General features: G+C 38.2%; 2 protein-coding genes across 2 annotated transcripts; both read left to right on the plus strand.

Annotated features, from left to right (window-relative positions):
- The first annotated feature begins 23 nt into the window (after positions 1-23).
- On the plus strand, positions 24-3229 carry LOC146694183 (extracellular calcium-sensing receptor-like). Its single transcript, XM_085430309.1, has 6 exons — positions 24-112; positions 249-534; positions 705-1277; positions 1617-1739; positions 1971-2094; positions 2331-3229. The coding sequence occupies exons 1-6, from the start codon at positions 24-26 to the stop codon at positions 3227-3229; spliced, it is 2094 nt and encodes a 697-aa protein (XP_085286435.1).
- A 4365-nt stretch (positions 3230-7594) lies between these two features.
- LOC146694184 (extracellular calcium-sensing receptor-like) lies at positions 7595-10730 on the plus strand. The gene is made up of 6 exons (XM_085478698.1): positions 7595-7683; positions 7824-8109; positions 8221-9045; positions 9149-9370; positions 9492-9615; positions 9826-10730. The coding sequence occupies exons 1-6, from the start codon at positions 7595-7597 to the stop codon at positions 10728-10730; spliced, it is 2451 nt and encodes an 816-aa protein (XP_085334824.1).
- Positions 10731-13305: the final 2575 nt, after the last annotated feature.

Consider the following 13305-nt stretch of genomic DNA (forward strand, 5'->3'; position numbering starts at 1 on the left):
GTTTTTTTAAGGAAGGTGACATAATGATCGGAGGAATCTTCCCAATTTTGATCAAAGAAATACTCAGCACTTCTACATTTGATAAGGAGCTGCCTAAAGTGCAGTGTGAAGGGTATGATTTAACACAAACTTTTTTGTTCATTTGTCATGCATGTATGTTTATTTGTGTTTTAATTCTTGAGATTGTAGTGTACATACATGTAAAGCAAAAGTTTGGTTACTTGTATCAATCACTGAAATGTCTTTAGGTTTGACCTGAGAGTTTTTCGATGGACACAGGCAATGATATTTGCCATTGAAGAAATCAACAACGATCCTGCTCTGCTTCCAAACATATCTCTTGGCTATAGGATCCTTAACTCTTGTGCATCTCCAACAAATGCTTTACGTGCTGCACTAACACTGGCTAGTGGAGTAGAGGAGGTAGATGTATCTTCTCATTGCCCTCCAGCTATATCTGCTCTCATAGCAGAATCTGGGTCATCTCAGTCAATAGCTGTGGCTGGAATTCTTGGACCATTTCATATGCCAATAGTAAGAGATAACTAGACAATAAGATACAATTATATGTTTTATGATGCTGCGTGCAAATAGTAAAAGAGATAAAACTGTATGTTTTATGCCATGTGATATATGTGATATTTTGGCATTGTATGATGTATTGTTGCATGCACACTGTTTCAGTGTTCTTTTCTCTTTTATAGATCAGCTACTTCTCAACGTGTGCTTGTCTGAGTGACAGAACTAAATATCCTACATTTTTTAGAACAATCCCCAGTGACTATTTCCAGGCAAAAGCTTTGGCTGCACTGGTCAAACATTTTGGATGGCAGTGGATTGGAGCCATACAGTCAGACAATGATTATGGACGTAATGGAATTCTTGCTTTTAAAGAGGAGGTTGAAAAATTTGGGATTTGCATTGCTTTTGTGGGTACAATTCTACGTACATACACTAAAGACAGATTTTTGAAAGTTGTGGAAATAATAAAACAGTCAACTGTCAAAGTAATTTTGGCTTTTGTACCTGAAGGTGACTTTTATCCTTTGATGAAAGAAATTGTGAACCAGAACATTACAGGAATTCAGTGGATCGCAAGTGAGGCCTGGATAACAGCATCTCGACCATCCACACCTGAAATATACACAGCTTTTGGTGGCGCCCTCGGATTTGTTGTGCAGAAGATGGCTATTCCAAATTTCAAACACTTTCTTACAAGTATTAGTCCTTATACAGATCCACATGCACCTTTCGTGAAGGATTTCTGGGAGATTATCGTGGGTTGCATGCCCGTTTTACCAGGAGCACGCACAAGTACTGATGACACAACCAAAAGATGTACAGGCAATGAAACATTAATGAATTCCGAGCATGTTTTCTTCAATGTCACAGAGCTCAGAGTGACCTATAATGTCTATAAAGCAGTTTATGCTATTGCACATGCTCTGCATCAGCTGGTATTTTGCCAACCAGTTGGAGCACAAACAATAAAGCGATGTTTGAATCTTTCAGAAATTCAGCCCAAGGATGTGAGAAATGGTGCAATTGAAAGTTACAATTCTTCTGACTGACGAAGAAGCTCATAAAAAGCTGATAAATAATCCTTTCCTTTCTAGGTCAGTAAAAGCTTACAAAGGGTGAATTTCACAAATCAGTTTGGGGATGAGGTGTTTTTTGATGAGAATGGCGATCCTCCTGCTTCTTATGATATCATTAACTGGCAGTTGATAAATGGAAAAGTGCAACATGTGACACTTGGTCATTTTGCATCTGCTGCAAACGGCAATTACAAACTCAATGTCCAGGAGGAGAAGATCGTGTGGAGGACAGGAAAAACAGTAATTCTGATGTCTCTTTTTTTCCCATGCAGTACACTTTTAGTATCTCAACTTTATTTGAATTGTGGCAGTAAGATCATTTCAACACTTATTTATCATTGCTACAATACTTAAACATTTCTTTTGCCACAGGTCCCCACATCACTGTGTTCTAATATTTGCCCATCTGGTACCAGAAAAGCTCAGATTAATGGAAAACCAATTTGTTGTTTTCACTGTGTATCCTGTGCTGATGGAACTATAGCCAACTCAACAGGTAGACAAGTAGACCAATATATGAAGTGTATATGTCTTATCAAATCGAGCATACTCAGTATAATATCACATATTTAGTGTATACAAATAAGTAATATTTAAAATATTAATGTGGTAGGGCATCATCTTGATTTCTAATTAATTTCACTGCTTTTTCTGTCAAGGAAGTTAAATCTTTGACTAACACGGTCTCTCAATTCATTATTCACCCTTTCTGTTTATCATCAACAGGTGCAGCAGACTGCACACCTTGTCCAAAGGAATACTGGTCCAATGAGAGAAAAGATGATTGCATTCCTAGAACTATTGAGTTCCTGAAATATCATGAGCCCATGGGAATAGCTCTAACACTTGTATCCCTGTTAGGGGCCTCTCTCTCCTTGGCGACAATGGTGGTTTTTATTAACTACAGAGAAACTCCTGTGATAAAAGCCAGCAACTTTGAGCTGAGCTCTTTCTTATTGTTTTCTCTTTTTCTGTGTTTTCTCTGTCCTCTCACTTTCATTGGTATGCCAACAGTCTGGACATGCATGCTGCGCCACACCACTTTTGGTGTGACATTTGCCCTTTGCATTTCCTGTGTCTTGGGAAAAACCATTGTTGTTGTCACAGCCTTCAAAGCCACATTTCCTGGCAATAAAATTACTGGACAGTTTGGTCACGCACAACAAAGAATCATTGTTTGCTCCTGCACTTTGATTCAACTAATAACATGTGTGTTGTGGCTGACTTTAAGCCCACCTTACCCACATACGTTGTTCACATACAGCAATAGGATGATTGTTCTGGAATGTAACACAGGCTCTGAGTTTGCTTTTTATGCAGTGTTGGGATACATAGGGATCCTTGCAATCATTTGTTTGATCCTGGCATTTATGGCAAGAAAACTTCCTGATAATTTCAATGAAGCCAAATTGATCACATTCAGCCTGCTGATATTCTGTGCTGTGTGGATTACCTTCATCCCAGCATACACCAGTTCACCTGGAAAGTTCACTGTAGCTGTGGAAATATTTGCAATTTTGTCTTCAGCATTTGGCTTATTAATTTGTATTTTTGCACCCAAGTGTTACATAATATTTCTTAAGCCAGAAAAAAATACCAAGAAATGGGTTATGGGAAAAATTATAAAGTAAAGAAACATGATATTGTTCTATGTTAAACCTTTATAAACCAAGTATCCTACAGGCCGCCTGGAGTTGTCTTCTAATTTTGGGTGTAAAATTACAAAATAATTCAGAGCACGGTGGCATTGTGTTTATCATTGTTGCCTCACAGCAAGATGATCCTTCAATTCTACCATCAGGACAGGGTGTTTCTGTGTGGAGTTGCATGTTCTCCCCGTGGGTTCTCCCCAGGTGCACCGGCTTCCTCCCACAGTCCAAAGACATGCACTTTGTGGGGATAGGTTAATTGGAAAATCTAAATAGCCACTAGGTGTGAATGCAGGAGTAAATGTAAGGTACACCCTGTCCAGGGTGTACCTTGCCTCTCGCCCTATGACAGCTGGGATAGGCTCCAGCACCCCCCGCGACCCTGAAAAGGATAAGTGGAAGCGAGTGGATGGATGACTTGATAGCATAAGTGGTTAACAAGTCATTTTAATGTAAAGCACACATGGTAAAATCTAGGCAGAGCTAATTTTGTTGTCTGTGTTTGGACAACAATACCTTGTGTATGCTTTGTACTAACACGAAACACCACATATGTTTTTTATTAAAAAGCTTGTTTTCTTTTTTTAATGAAATCATTTCAATTTTGTCTCTAGCACAAACAGTAGCAAAGTTACTTCATTTAAAAGCACCTCTAAAAAAAATGGAACCACAGCTGGGTCAGTGGTGAAAAAAGGGTCAGTGATGTTGCCATTTATGTTTTGATTTACATAAGCTATATTTCACTAGTACAGCTATAAGTATTTCAATGTCCTGTAACTTAGTAACACTATCAATGTAGCAATATATGTAACATATATGTTGTATATACGGCCTTTCGTTAAATATATACATTGGGGATATTTTAGACACATCTAGATCATGGCCAGTTTTAAAGAGAAGAAAGATTGATTGAGAGCTCAGACATTGCAATGCATTCTTCATAGTCCCCACCATAACGCACAAATTTCCCCGCCATCGGATCAATAAAGTCTCATCTTATCTTATCGTGCTGTTTTTCATGTAATATAGACATACACCCCCCTCCACAAACACATGTATGGATGTATATAAATAGATAGATAAATAGATAGCTTGTGATGGAGAGAAATAGGCTTTTGTGTACAACATTAAAAATGTAATGCAATGTAACTTTGAAAAATCAGATGGAAAAAGAATAAATCATAATTTAAAGCAAGATTACTCCACTTATACTATCAATAATTGTATATCCCCTGTCTGTGACCTTGAAAAGTGAAAAACTGTGGTAATTTAAACACCATGGAGCTAAAGCGTTTTTTTTTGTTGTTGTTGTTGTTGTTTTTAGAGGTTGTTTTTCCCTGAAATGAAATGAAATTACATTTACTTTTGTATAAGTAAATATTCATTAAAGCCCTGCTGCAAATATTGTGCGACTTCTAGTTGGCGGTTGAATAAAATTTCCCTAATTACACACCTTCCTCTTTTTTTCCTAAATAAATAAACCCAAGTGGATGCTCTTTGAGCTTCTGAACAGCAAAATAGGTTTAGGCAGAAACTGAAATATAAGTAAAAGAAAACCTCAAAAACTCTCTCTATGTTATTTATTTGCTCAAAAATTTACTGTGACCATCAACTGGTCCATGTAAAATTGTAAATGTGGGCCATTTTTGGAAAGGATGAAGTGACTTTAGTAATGTGTCATCTGGATATCATGATAAAGTAGCCCACATGGTGAACTATGAATAATTTGTAGGATTGTTGTAAATTGATCCATAAAAATTGTGCAATTGAATTCTTAGTTATTATACAGTCCTGATCAAAAGGGGTGCCGATTGGAGCCCCATAAACATCAGCTGGTATCTGAGACTGAAGGGCTTCAAAAACAAAAAATGTCTTCAAAGGCCTAGTGTCCTTAAACGCCACAGAACTGACCATTTGAGCTTTGCAGGAGAGCATCAAACATGGGACCTTAAAGGGTGGAAGAAAGTTTTATTCTCTGATGAGAAAAAATGTAACCTTCATGGTCGTGATGGTTCCCAATATTACTGGCATGCCAAGCAGATCCCACCTGACATGTTTTTGACACGGCACAGTGGTCGCGGTACAATAATGGTCTGGGGTGATTTTTCCTTCAGTGGAACAATGGAGCTTCAGGAGGTGCAGGGGCATCAAAAAGCCACTGTCTATGTCCAGATGGTGCAGAGAGCATCCCTCATGACTGAGGGCCCTTGTCTGTGTAGGAACGACAGGGTTTTTCAACAGGACAACGCTACAGTACACAATGCCCGCAGGACAAGGGACTTCATCCAGGAGAATACCATCACTCTTTAGGACCATCCTGCGTGTTCCCCTAATCTAAATCCATTTGAGACCCTTTGGGGATGGATGGCAAGGGAAGTTCTCTAAAATGGACAACCGTTCCAGACAATAGATGCCCGCCGTGCGGCCGTCTTTACCACTTGGAGAAATGTTCCCACTCACCTCATGAAAATGCTTGCATCAAGCATGCTGCAACACATTTTATTAAGTGAAAACAATAACAGTGGAGTTACTCATTACTGAGTTCTTGTTTGGAACTTTCTGTTTTGGGGGGGTGGGTGTGGTTTTTTTTGGAGGTATGGTCCTAAGCTTTTAATAAGCTGTAAAACAACATGTTTCAGTTTAAGTGTTGTTTTCAAGAAATTGCATGAGTTTTTGCCATTTTTCAAGTGGTTTTAAACGTTTGATGGGATTTAACTCTTTCAGCTCCTCAGCTGTAACATAATCTGCCCCATTTAAAGATCCCATCCACAACCCATTCGACTCTTAGTATTTGTTCATCTTTTATGTAATTACACAGTTCCCTATACACACACACACACACACACACACACACACACACACACACACACACACACACACACATATATATATATATATATATATATATATATGTGTATGTGTTACTCACATCTAGATCGTTCTGGCTGATTTTACAGCAGCCTTTATATTAAAAATATGTGTAAATCATGTGATCATGTTACTAAGCAACACATCAAACCTCAAAATTCATTATATGATGAATAAGTCCATCTAAAGAAAAAAAAAGAACTTTTTTGCTTCTCTGTTTTGCCTGTCCAGTTGCTATTGCTATTATTATTAAATATATCTATTGAAATCGTTTATCGCTGCCTTTAAGATCTGTTATGAGACAAGGAATTGGCACTGCAACCCGTTCTCACTCCCAAAGCGTAACATTTTACGCTAGGTGACAAATCGTCACCATATTACGTTTTCGGCTACCCACCACGTTCCTAAATGACGACCTCGGAAAAAAGAGGAAATATGAGAACCGTCTGGACTGAATCTACACATGTTCGCTCTTTTTATTCAAATCGCTTAGAAACACGCTATTTAACTTCATTAAAGTCCTGGTTAAGGTCAGGAATAAGGTTATGGTCAGGGCTAGGGATAAGGTTAGGTTTAGGGCTGGAATACAGGGCTGGAACATCTATTACCGCGGAAGCGTCATTGCACTGGATCCCAGCCATAACCCGCCGCGTACCATAAGAACGCCGAAGGTCTCCTTTCGCGTTCCTCAGGAACGCCGCGGGACGTGACAAAACGTCGACATGTTACGCCTCGGGAGTGAGAACGCTCTGGGCACAAAGGTATAGATTACACAAAATTGTAATTTAATAATAATGCTGCCAATGAATCACGACAGATTTTTTTTCATGCAGTATAGACACACACATGCACACACACACACACACACACACATACATGTATGTAGATAGATAGATAGATAGATAGATAGATAGATAGATAGATAGATAGATAGATAGATAGATAGATAGTTTTGTGTACAAAAACAAAAATGTAATGCAATTTAACTTTTAAAAAGCAAAATCAAAACGAATAATTCATCATTTAAAGCTAAATTAATCTACTTATAGGGGCAATAATTGTATTTACCCTGTCTGTGAAAAACTGAAAGACTATGGATAACTTGTACATTACCTAGCTAAAGAGTTTTCTAAAGTCCCTTTCAAATTTCTTTATGATTAATGTGCATTGCAAAAGTAGTTTTAGACACTTTTCGATACAAGATAGTTTACTGACATTTAACAATACGTGTAGAGCATTAATTTCCTGATTCCAAGTTTGCCAATCTAAGATCACTGAGGCCTTAGGGAAATTATAGCACATTGACTACATGTAATACTGTTGTTATAAGAACTGTGCTCTCATGCCTATATGGCAATGCAGTGCAACATGCAAAGAGGTATCCTCCTATTTCTGTGTGTTCTCAGCACAGACACAGTATCTGGCTGTGAACTTTTTGGCAGGTTTGATATGCCAAGTTTGTTTAAGGAAGGTGACATAATGATCGGAGGAATCTTCCCAATTTTGATCAAACAGATACTCAGCACCTCTACATTTGATAAGGAGCCGCCTAAAGTGCAGTGTGAAGGGTATGATTTAACACAAACTTTTTCATATGTCATGCATGTATGTTTATTTGTGTTTTCATTCTTGACATTGTACTTTACATACATGGGAAGCAATGGCTGGGTTACTTTATGACTTGTATCAATCACTAAAATGTCCTTAGATTTGACCTGCGAATTTATCGATGGACACAGGCAATGATATTTGCCATTGAAGAAATCAACAACGATCCTGCTCTGCTTCCAAACATATCTCTTGGCTATAGGATCCTTAACTCTTGTGCATCTTCTACAAATACTTTACGTGCTGCTCTAACGCTGGCTAGTGGAGCAGAGGAGGCAAGTGCGACTTCTCATTGCCCTCCAGCTATATCTGCCCTCATAGCAGATTCTGGGTCATCTCAGTCAATAGCTGTGGCTGGAATTCTTGGACCATTTCATATGCCAATAGTAAGAGATAAAGTTGTATGTTTTATGATGCTAAGTGATATTTGATGTTTTGGCATTGTATGATGTATTGTTGCATGCACACTGTTTCAGTGTTTTTTTTCTCTTTTATAGATCAGCTACTCCTCAACGTGTGCTTGTCTGAGTGACAGAACTAAATATCCTACATTTTTTAGAACAATCCCCAGCGACTACTACCTTGCAAAAGCTTTGGCTGCACTGGTCAAACATTTTGGATGGCAGTGGATTGGAGCCATACAGTCAGACAATGATTATGGACGTAATGGAATTCTTGCCTTTAAGGAGGAGGTTGAAAAGTTTGGGGTTTGTGTTGCTTTTGTTGCATCAGTTCTACGCACGTACACAAGAGATACATTTCTAGAAGTGGTGGAAATAATAAAACAGTCATCTGTCAAAGTAATTTTAGCTTATTCTTCTGAAGGTGACTTTTATCCTTTGATGCAAGAGATTGTGAACCAGAACATTACAGGAATTCAGTGGATTTCTTGTGTGGCTTGGATAACAGCACCTCGACCATCCACACCTGAAATACATAGATCCTTTGGTGGAACTCTGGGATTTGTAATGCAGAAGATGGCTATTCCTAAACTTAAACACTTTCTTACAAGTATTAGTCCTTATACAGATCCCAATGCACCTTTCGTGAAGGATTTCTGGGAGATTATCGTGGGCTGCACACCTGTTTTGCCAGGGGTACATGCAGCTACTGAGGACACAACCAAAAGATGTACAGGCAATGAAACATTAATGAATTCCGAGCATGATTTCTTCAATGTCACAGAGCTCAGAGTGACCTATAATGTCTATAAAGCAGTTTATGCTATTGCACATGCTCTGCATCAGCTGGTATTCTGCCAACCAGTTGGAGCACAAACAGTAAAGCGATGTTTAAACCTGTCAGAAATTCAGCCCAAGGAGGTGAGAAATTGTTTAACTGAAAGTTTAAATTGTTCAAATAGTCTGAACAAAACCAATAATTGAACGTTTATACATACCTAATACATAATCCTTTCCTTTCTAGGTCAGTAAAAAGTTACAAAAGGTGAATTTCACAAATCAGTTTGGTGATGAGGTGTTTTTTGATGAGGATGGCAATCCTCCTGCTTCTTATGATGCCATTAACTGGCAGTTGATAAATGGAAAAGTGCAACATGTGACACTTGGTCATTTGACATTTGCTGCAAATGGTGATTACAAGCTCAGCATCGAGGAGGAAAAGATAGTGTGGAGGACAGGGAAAACAGTAATCATGATGTCTCTCTATTTTTACATGCAGTACACTTTTAGTATCTTATCCTTTAGTATTCTCTTGTTAACACATAATCATTTGCCTCTAAAATACTTAAATATTTCTTTTGTCACAGATGCCCACATCGGTGTGTTCGAATGTTTGCCCAGTTGGAACCAGAAAAGCTCAAATTCAGGGAAAACCTATATGTTGTTTTGACTGTGTACCCTGTGCTGATGGAACTGTAGCCAACTCAACAGGTAGACAGAAACATATCAAGAGTGTATATCCTGTAAACGTTGAACGTGTACATTATAACATGACATGTTTAGTGTCTAAATATAGCTAATATTTAAAATATTAATGTCTTACTTGCATCATATGCTTTTTTTAAGTAGATTTTGTAATTTATTATTATCCCAAATGTACATCTAGATACACCACTGACCCTTTCTGTTTATCCTCAACAGGTGCAGCAGACTGCACACCTTGTCCAAAGGAATACTGGTCCAATGAGAGAAAAGATGATTGCATTCCTAGAACTATTGAGTTTCTGAAATATCATGAGCCCATGGGTATAGCTCTAACACTTGTATCCCTGTTAGGGGCCTCTCTCTCCCTTGCCACAATGGTGGTTTTTATCAACTACAGAGAAACTCCTGTGATAAAAGCCAGCAACTTTGAGCTGAGCTCTTTCTTATTGTTTTCTCTTTTTCTGTGTTTTCTCTGTCCTCTCACTTTTCTTGGTCAACCAACAGTCTGGACATGCATGCTGCGCCACACCGCTTTTGGTGTGACATTTGCCCTTTGCATTTCCTGTGTCTTGGGAAAAACCATTGTTGTTGTCACAGCCTTCAAAGCCACATTTCCTGGCAACAAAATTGCTGGAAAGTTTGGTCATGCACAACAAAGAGTCATCATTTGCTCCTGCACTTTGATTCAAGTGGTAATATGTGTGTTATGGCTGACTTTAAGCCCACCTTACCCACATACGTTGTTCACATACAGCAATAGGATGATTGTTCTGGAATGTAAAACAGGATCTGAGTTTGCTTTTTATGCAGTGATGGGAAATATTGGGATCCTTGCAATCATTTGTTTGATCCTTGCATTCATGGCAAGAAAACTTCCTGATAATTTCAATGAAGCCAAATTGATCACATTCAGCCTGCTGATATTCTGTGCTGTGTGGATTACATTCATCCCAGCATACATCAGCTCTCCTGGAAAGTTCACTGTAGCTGTAGAAATATTTGCAATTTTGTCTTCAGCTTTTGGCTTATTAATTTGTATTTTTGCACCCAAGTGTTACATAATATTACTTAAGCCAGAAAAAAATACCAAGAAACATGTCATGGGCAAAACTACAAGCTAAAAGTAAAAAAAAAAAAAAAACAGTAACAATTTATATTATGTTGCCATTTTTGTGTTTACATTATTGTTATTATTATTACATTTATATTACATTAGTAGACATTACGAGTCACTTACAATTCTGTGACACATTAAATAACAGAGTCTGGGTATATGCATATTTAAATGTAATTTTTGTCTGATAAAGGATTTATAATTAACATTACAGTACACTGCAAGATATGTTTTATGCTGCTGAAAGAAATGGATGTGAGTGAGTAGTTATAGACCTGTACACAAATGCAACAAAATTTAAGATAAAAAAACAGACTCTGGCCTGCTTATCAGTCTCTAACACCATTACAGGCAAGATGCAGTAAATCCTTTGAAATAACCATGTGTTCCACGCTGTACAATGAGTGCTATTCATAAATGGGAGAGAGATCTTAATAATGAATATACTTAGGAGTATTGGAAAGGAGCCATTACCATAGCTAGATCTACTTTTACTTGCAACCGCTTGCTTAAACCCAATACAAAATTTTACACCGCCTATATATAGCTCCTAATGTTTTGCATGAGATTACACCGCATGTATCCCCTTTTTGTATCAAATGTCAAATACAGACTGGTACCTTTTCCCATTACTTCTGGGAATTTAAACTAATCAAAAGATTTTGAAGTTCCATATCTCAAGAACTCAGCAATATTTTTACGAATCGGACCTAAAGGGACCCTGGATTTTTTATGCTTGGTTTACCTTCAAAAGAATCAGCATTAACTTATTTGCAGCATAAACTAGATGATAAACTATTGTTGCTGGACTGGAAATGTATTCTTATTAACTGGGTTAAGGATAACCCTCCCACTGTTACTTTGTGGTACAGGGAATTGTTAAGAGTTATTCCTCATGAAAGAGTTGCTGCCATCTTAGGAGGAAATGAGGATTTGTTACTCAATGTTTAGTCTCCTTTGCTTACCTACTTCCCAGATGATTTGTCTCAACTGTTGAGAGGGGCCGGTTGTCTTTTGGGTGTCTCTAGGTAATTAGGAAGTGAGCACAAAGGATGGGAGTTCACTTTGTATCTTCTTTTTTAACCAGAAAAATAAGAACAATATTTTGTGTGTACATAAACACCTTCCTCTGCCTTTCCCAATAAATGAAAAAAAAACTGGAGTAAACTTTCCCTTCTACCACGTTCTCTTAGCTCCATTTGAAAGGCAAAACAGGCCTTGAGACAACTGCTGTTTGGCATTATATTTGCATTTATATGTAATGTAGTGGGCCATTTCTGGAAATGATATAGTGCTTTGTACCATCTAGATTTAATACTAAAGTGACCTATATGGTAAATTGTAAATAATTTCAGGAATGTTGAAAAGAACAAATAAATTTTGTGTTAATAATTTCTTTAAATAAATGCCATAATAATTTTAAATAAAATCATCTGAAATGTTCATGTTGTGGAGGTAAGGATGTATGTAAGGATGACACGAGGGATCCCAATACTTTACTGCAACTTTAATCTCGGCTTAACTGGCAAACCATACTGACATTTAGACAAGTTATTGATCAGGCCATGTGCTGCCAAGCGCCAAGAAACCTGACGCAGGTGTGCTGTTCCTCCAAGCTGTTGGCCACCAGGATATTATCTAGATATACAAAAACGAAGGAGAGCCCGCGCAATACCCAGTTAGTCAAACGCTGGAAGGTTTGGGCTGCACCCCTCAGGCTGAAGGGCATGTGCAAAAACCTGAAAAGGCTGAACTGAGTTATTATGGTGGTTTTGGGGACATCCTCAGCACGCACAGGAACCTGGTGATACCCCTGCACTAAATCAATTTTAGAAAAAATTGATGAAAAAAGTCCCCGCGAGACGAGCCAAAAAAACTCTCAATGTGCGGAATGGGATAACAGTTGCTTTCCGTGACATTATTTAGATGGCAAAAATTCCTACAAGGCCTGCACTGACCGTCAGATTTGGGTGCCACGTCTAATGGGGAAAATTGTGCAATTGAATTCTTAGATATCATACAGTCCTGATCAAAAGTTTAAGACCACTTGAAAAATGGCAAAAATTGCTGCCGAGGTGGGATGCAGTAAGACAGTAATTTGGAATTTCTTAAATGATCCTTAGGTTTATGGAACAAAAATATCAAGTGGAAGACCCAAAAGTATTTCACTAGCACTGAGCCGGAGGCTCCAATTGGCTGTCAACCAAGACACTGGATGATCCTCAACCGAATTTAAGGCTGTTACTGGTGCCGATTGGAGCCCCATAAACATCAGCTGGTATCTGAGACTGAAGGGCTTCAAAAACAAGAAATGTCTTCAAAGGCCTAGTCTCCTTAAACACCACAGAACTGACCATTTGAGCTTTACAAGACAGCATCAAACATAGGACCTTAAAGGGTGGAAGAAAGTTTTATTCTCTGATGAGAAAAAATGTAACCTTCATGGTCGTGATGGTTCCCAATATTACTGGCATGCCAAGCAGATCCCACCTGACATGTTTTTGACACGGCACAGTGGTCGCGGTACAATAATGGTCTGGGGTGATTTTTCCTTCAGTGGAACAATGGAGCTTCAGGAGGTG

This window comes from Copadichromis virginalis, linkage group LG14, assembly GCF_057382275.1.
Source record: "Copadichromis virginalis isolate Kocher_CV1m ecotype Utaka linkage group LG14, C_Virginalis_male_GT1.1, whole genome shotgun sequence".
NCBI classification, from domain to species: domain Eukaryota; kingdom Metazoa; phylum Chordata; class Actinopteri; order Cichliformes; family Cichlidae; genus Copadichromis; species Copadichromis virginalis.

Excerpts from the sequence above, each read along its gene's own strand:
- LOC146694184 (XM_085478698.1), top strand. The coding sequence starts at position 7,595 with ATGATCGGAGGAATCTTCCCAATTTTGATCAAACAGATACTCAGCACC. Across the intron at positions 8,110-8,220 it reads GACCATTTCATATGCCAATA|ATCAGCTACTCCTCAACGTG; the intron begins GTAAGAGATAAA and ends TCTCTTTTATAG. Across the intron at positions 9,616-9,825 it reads AACTGTAGCCAACTCAACAG|GTGCAGCAGACTGCACACCT; the intron begins GTAGACAGAAAC and ends TATCCTCAACAG.
- LOC146694183 (XM_085430309.1), top strand. The coding sequence starts at position 24 with ATGATCGGAGGAATCTTCCCAATTTTGATCAAAGAAATACTCAGCACT. Across the intron at positions 1,278-1,616 it reads AGGATTTCTGGGAGATTATC|GTCAGTAAAAGCTTACAAAG; the intron begins GTGGGTTGCATG and ends TTTCCTTTCTAG. Across the intron at positions 1,740-1,970 it reads GGCAGTTGATAAATGGAAAA|GTCCCCACATCACTGTGTTC; the intron begins GTGCAACATGTG and ends CTTTTGCCACAG.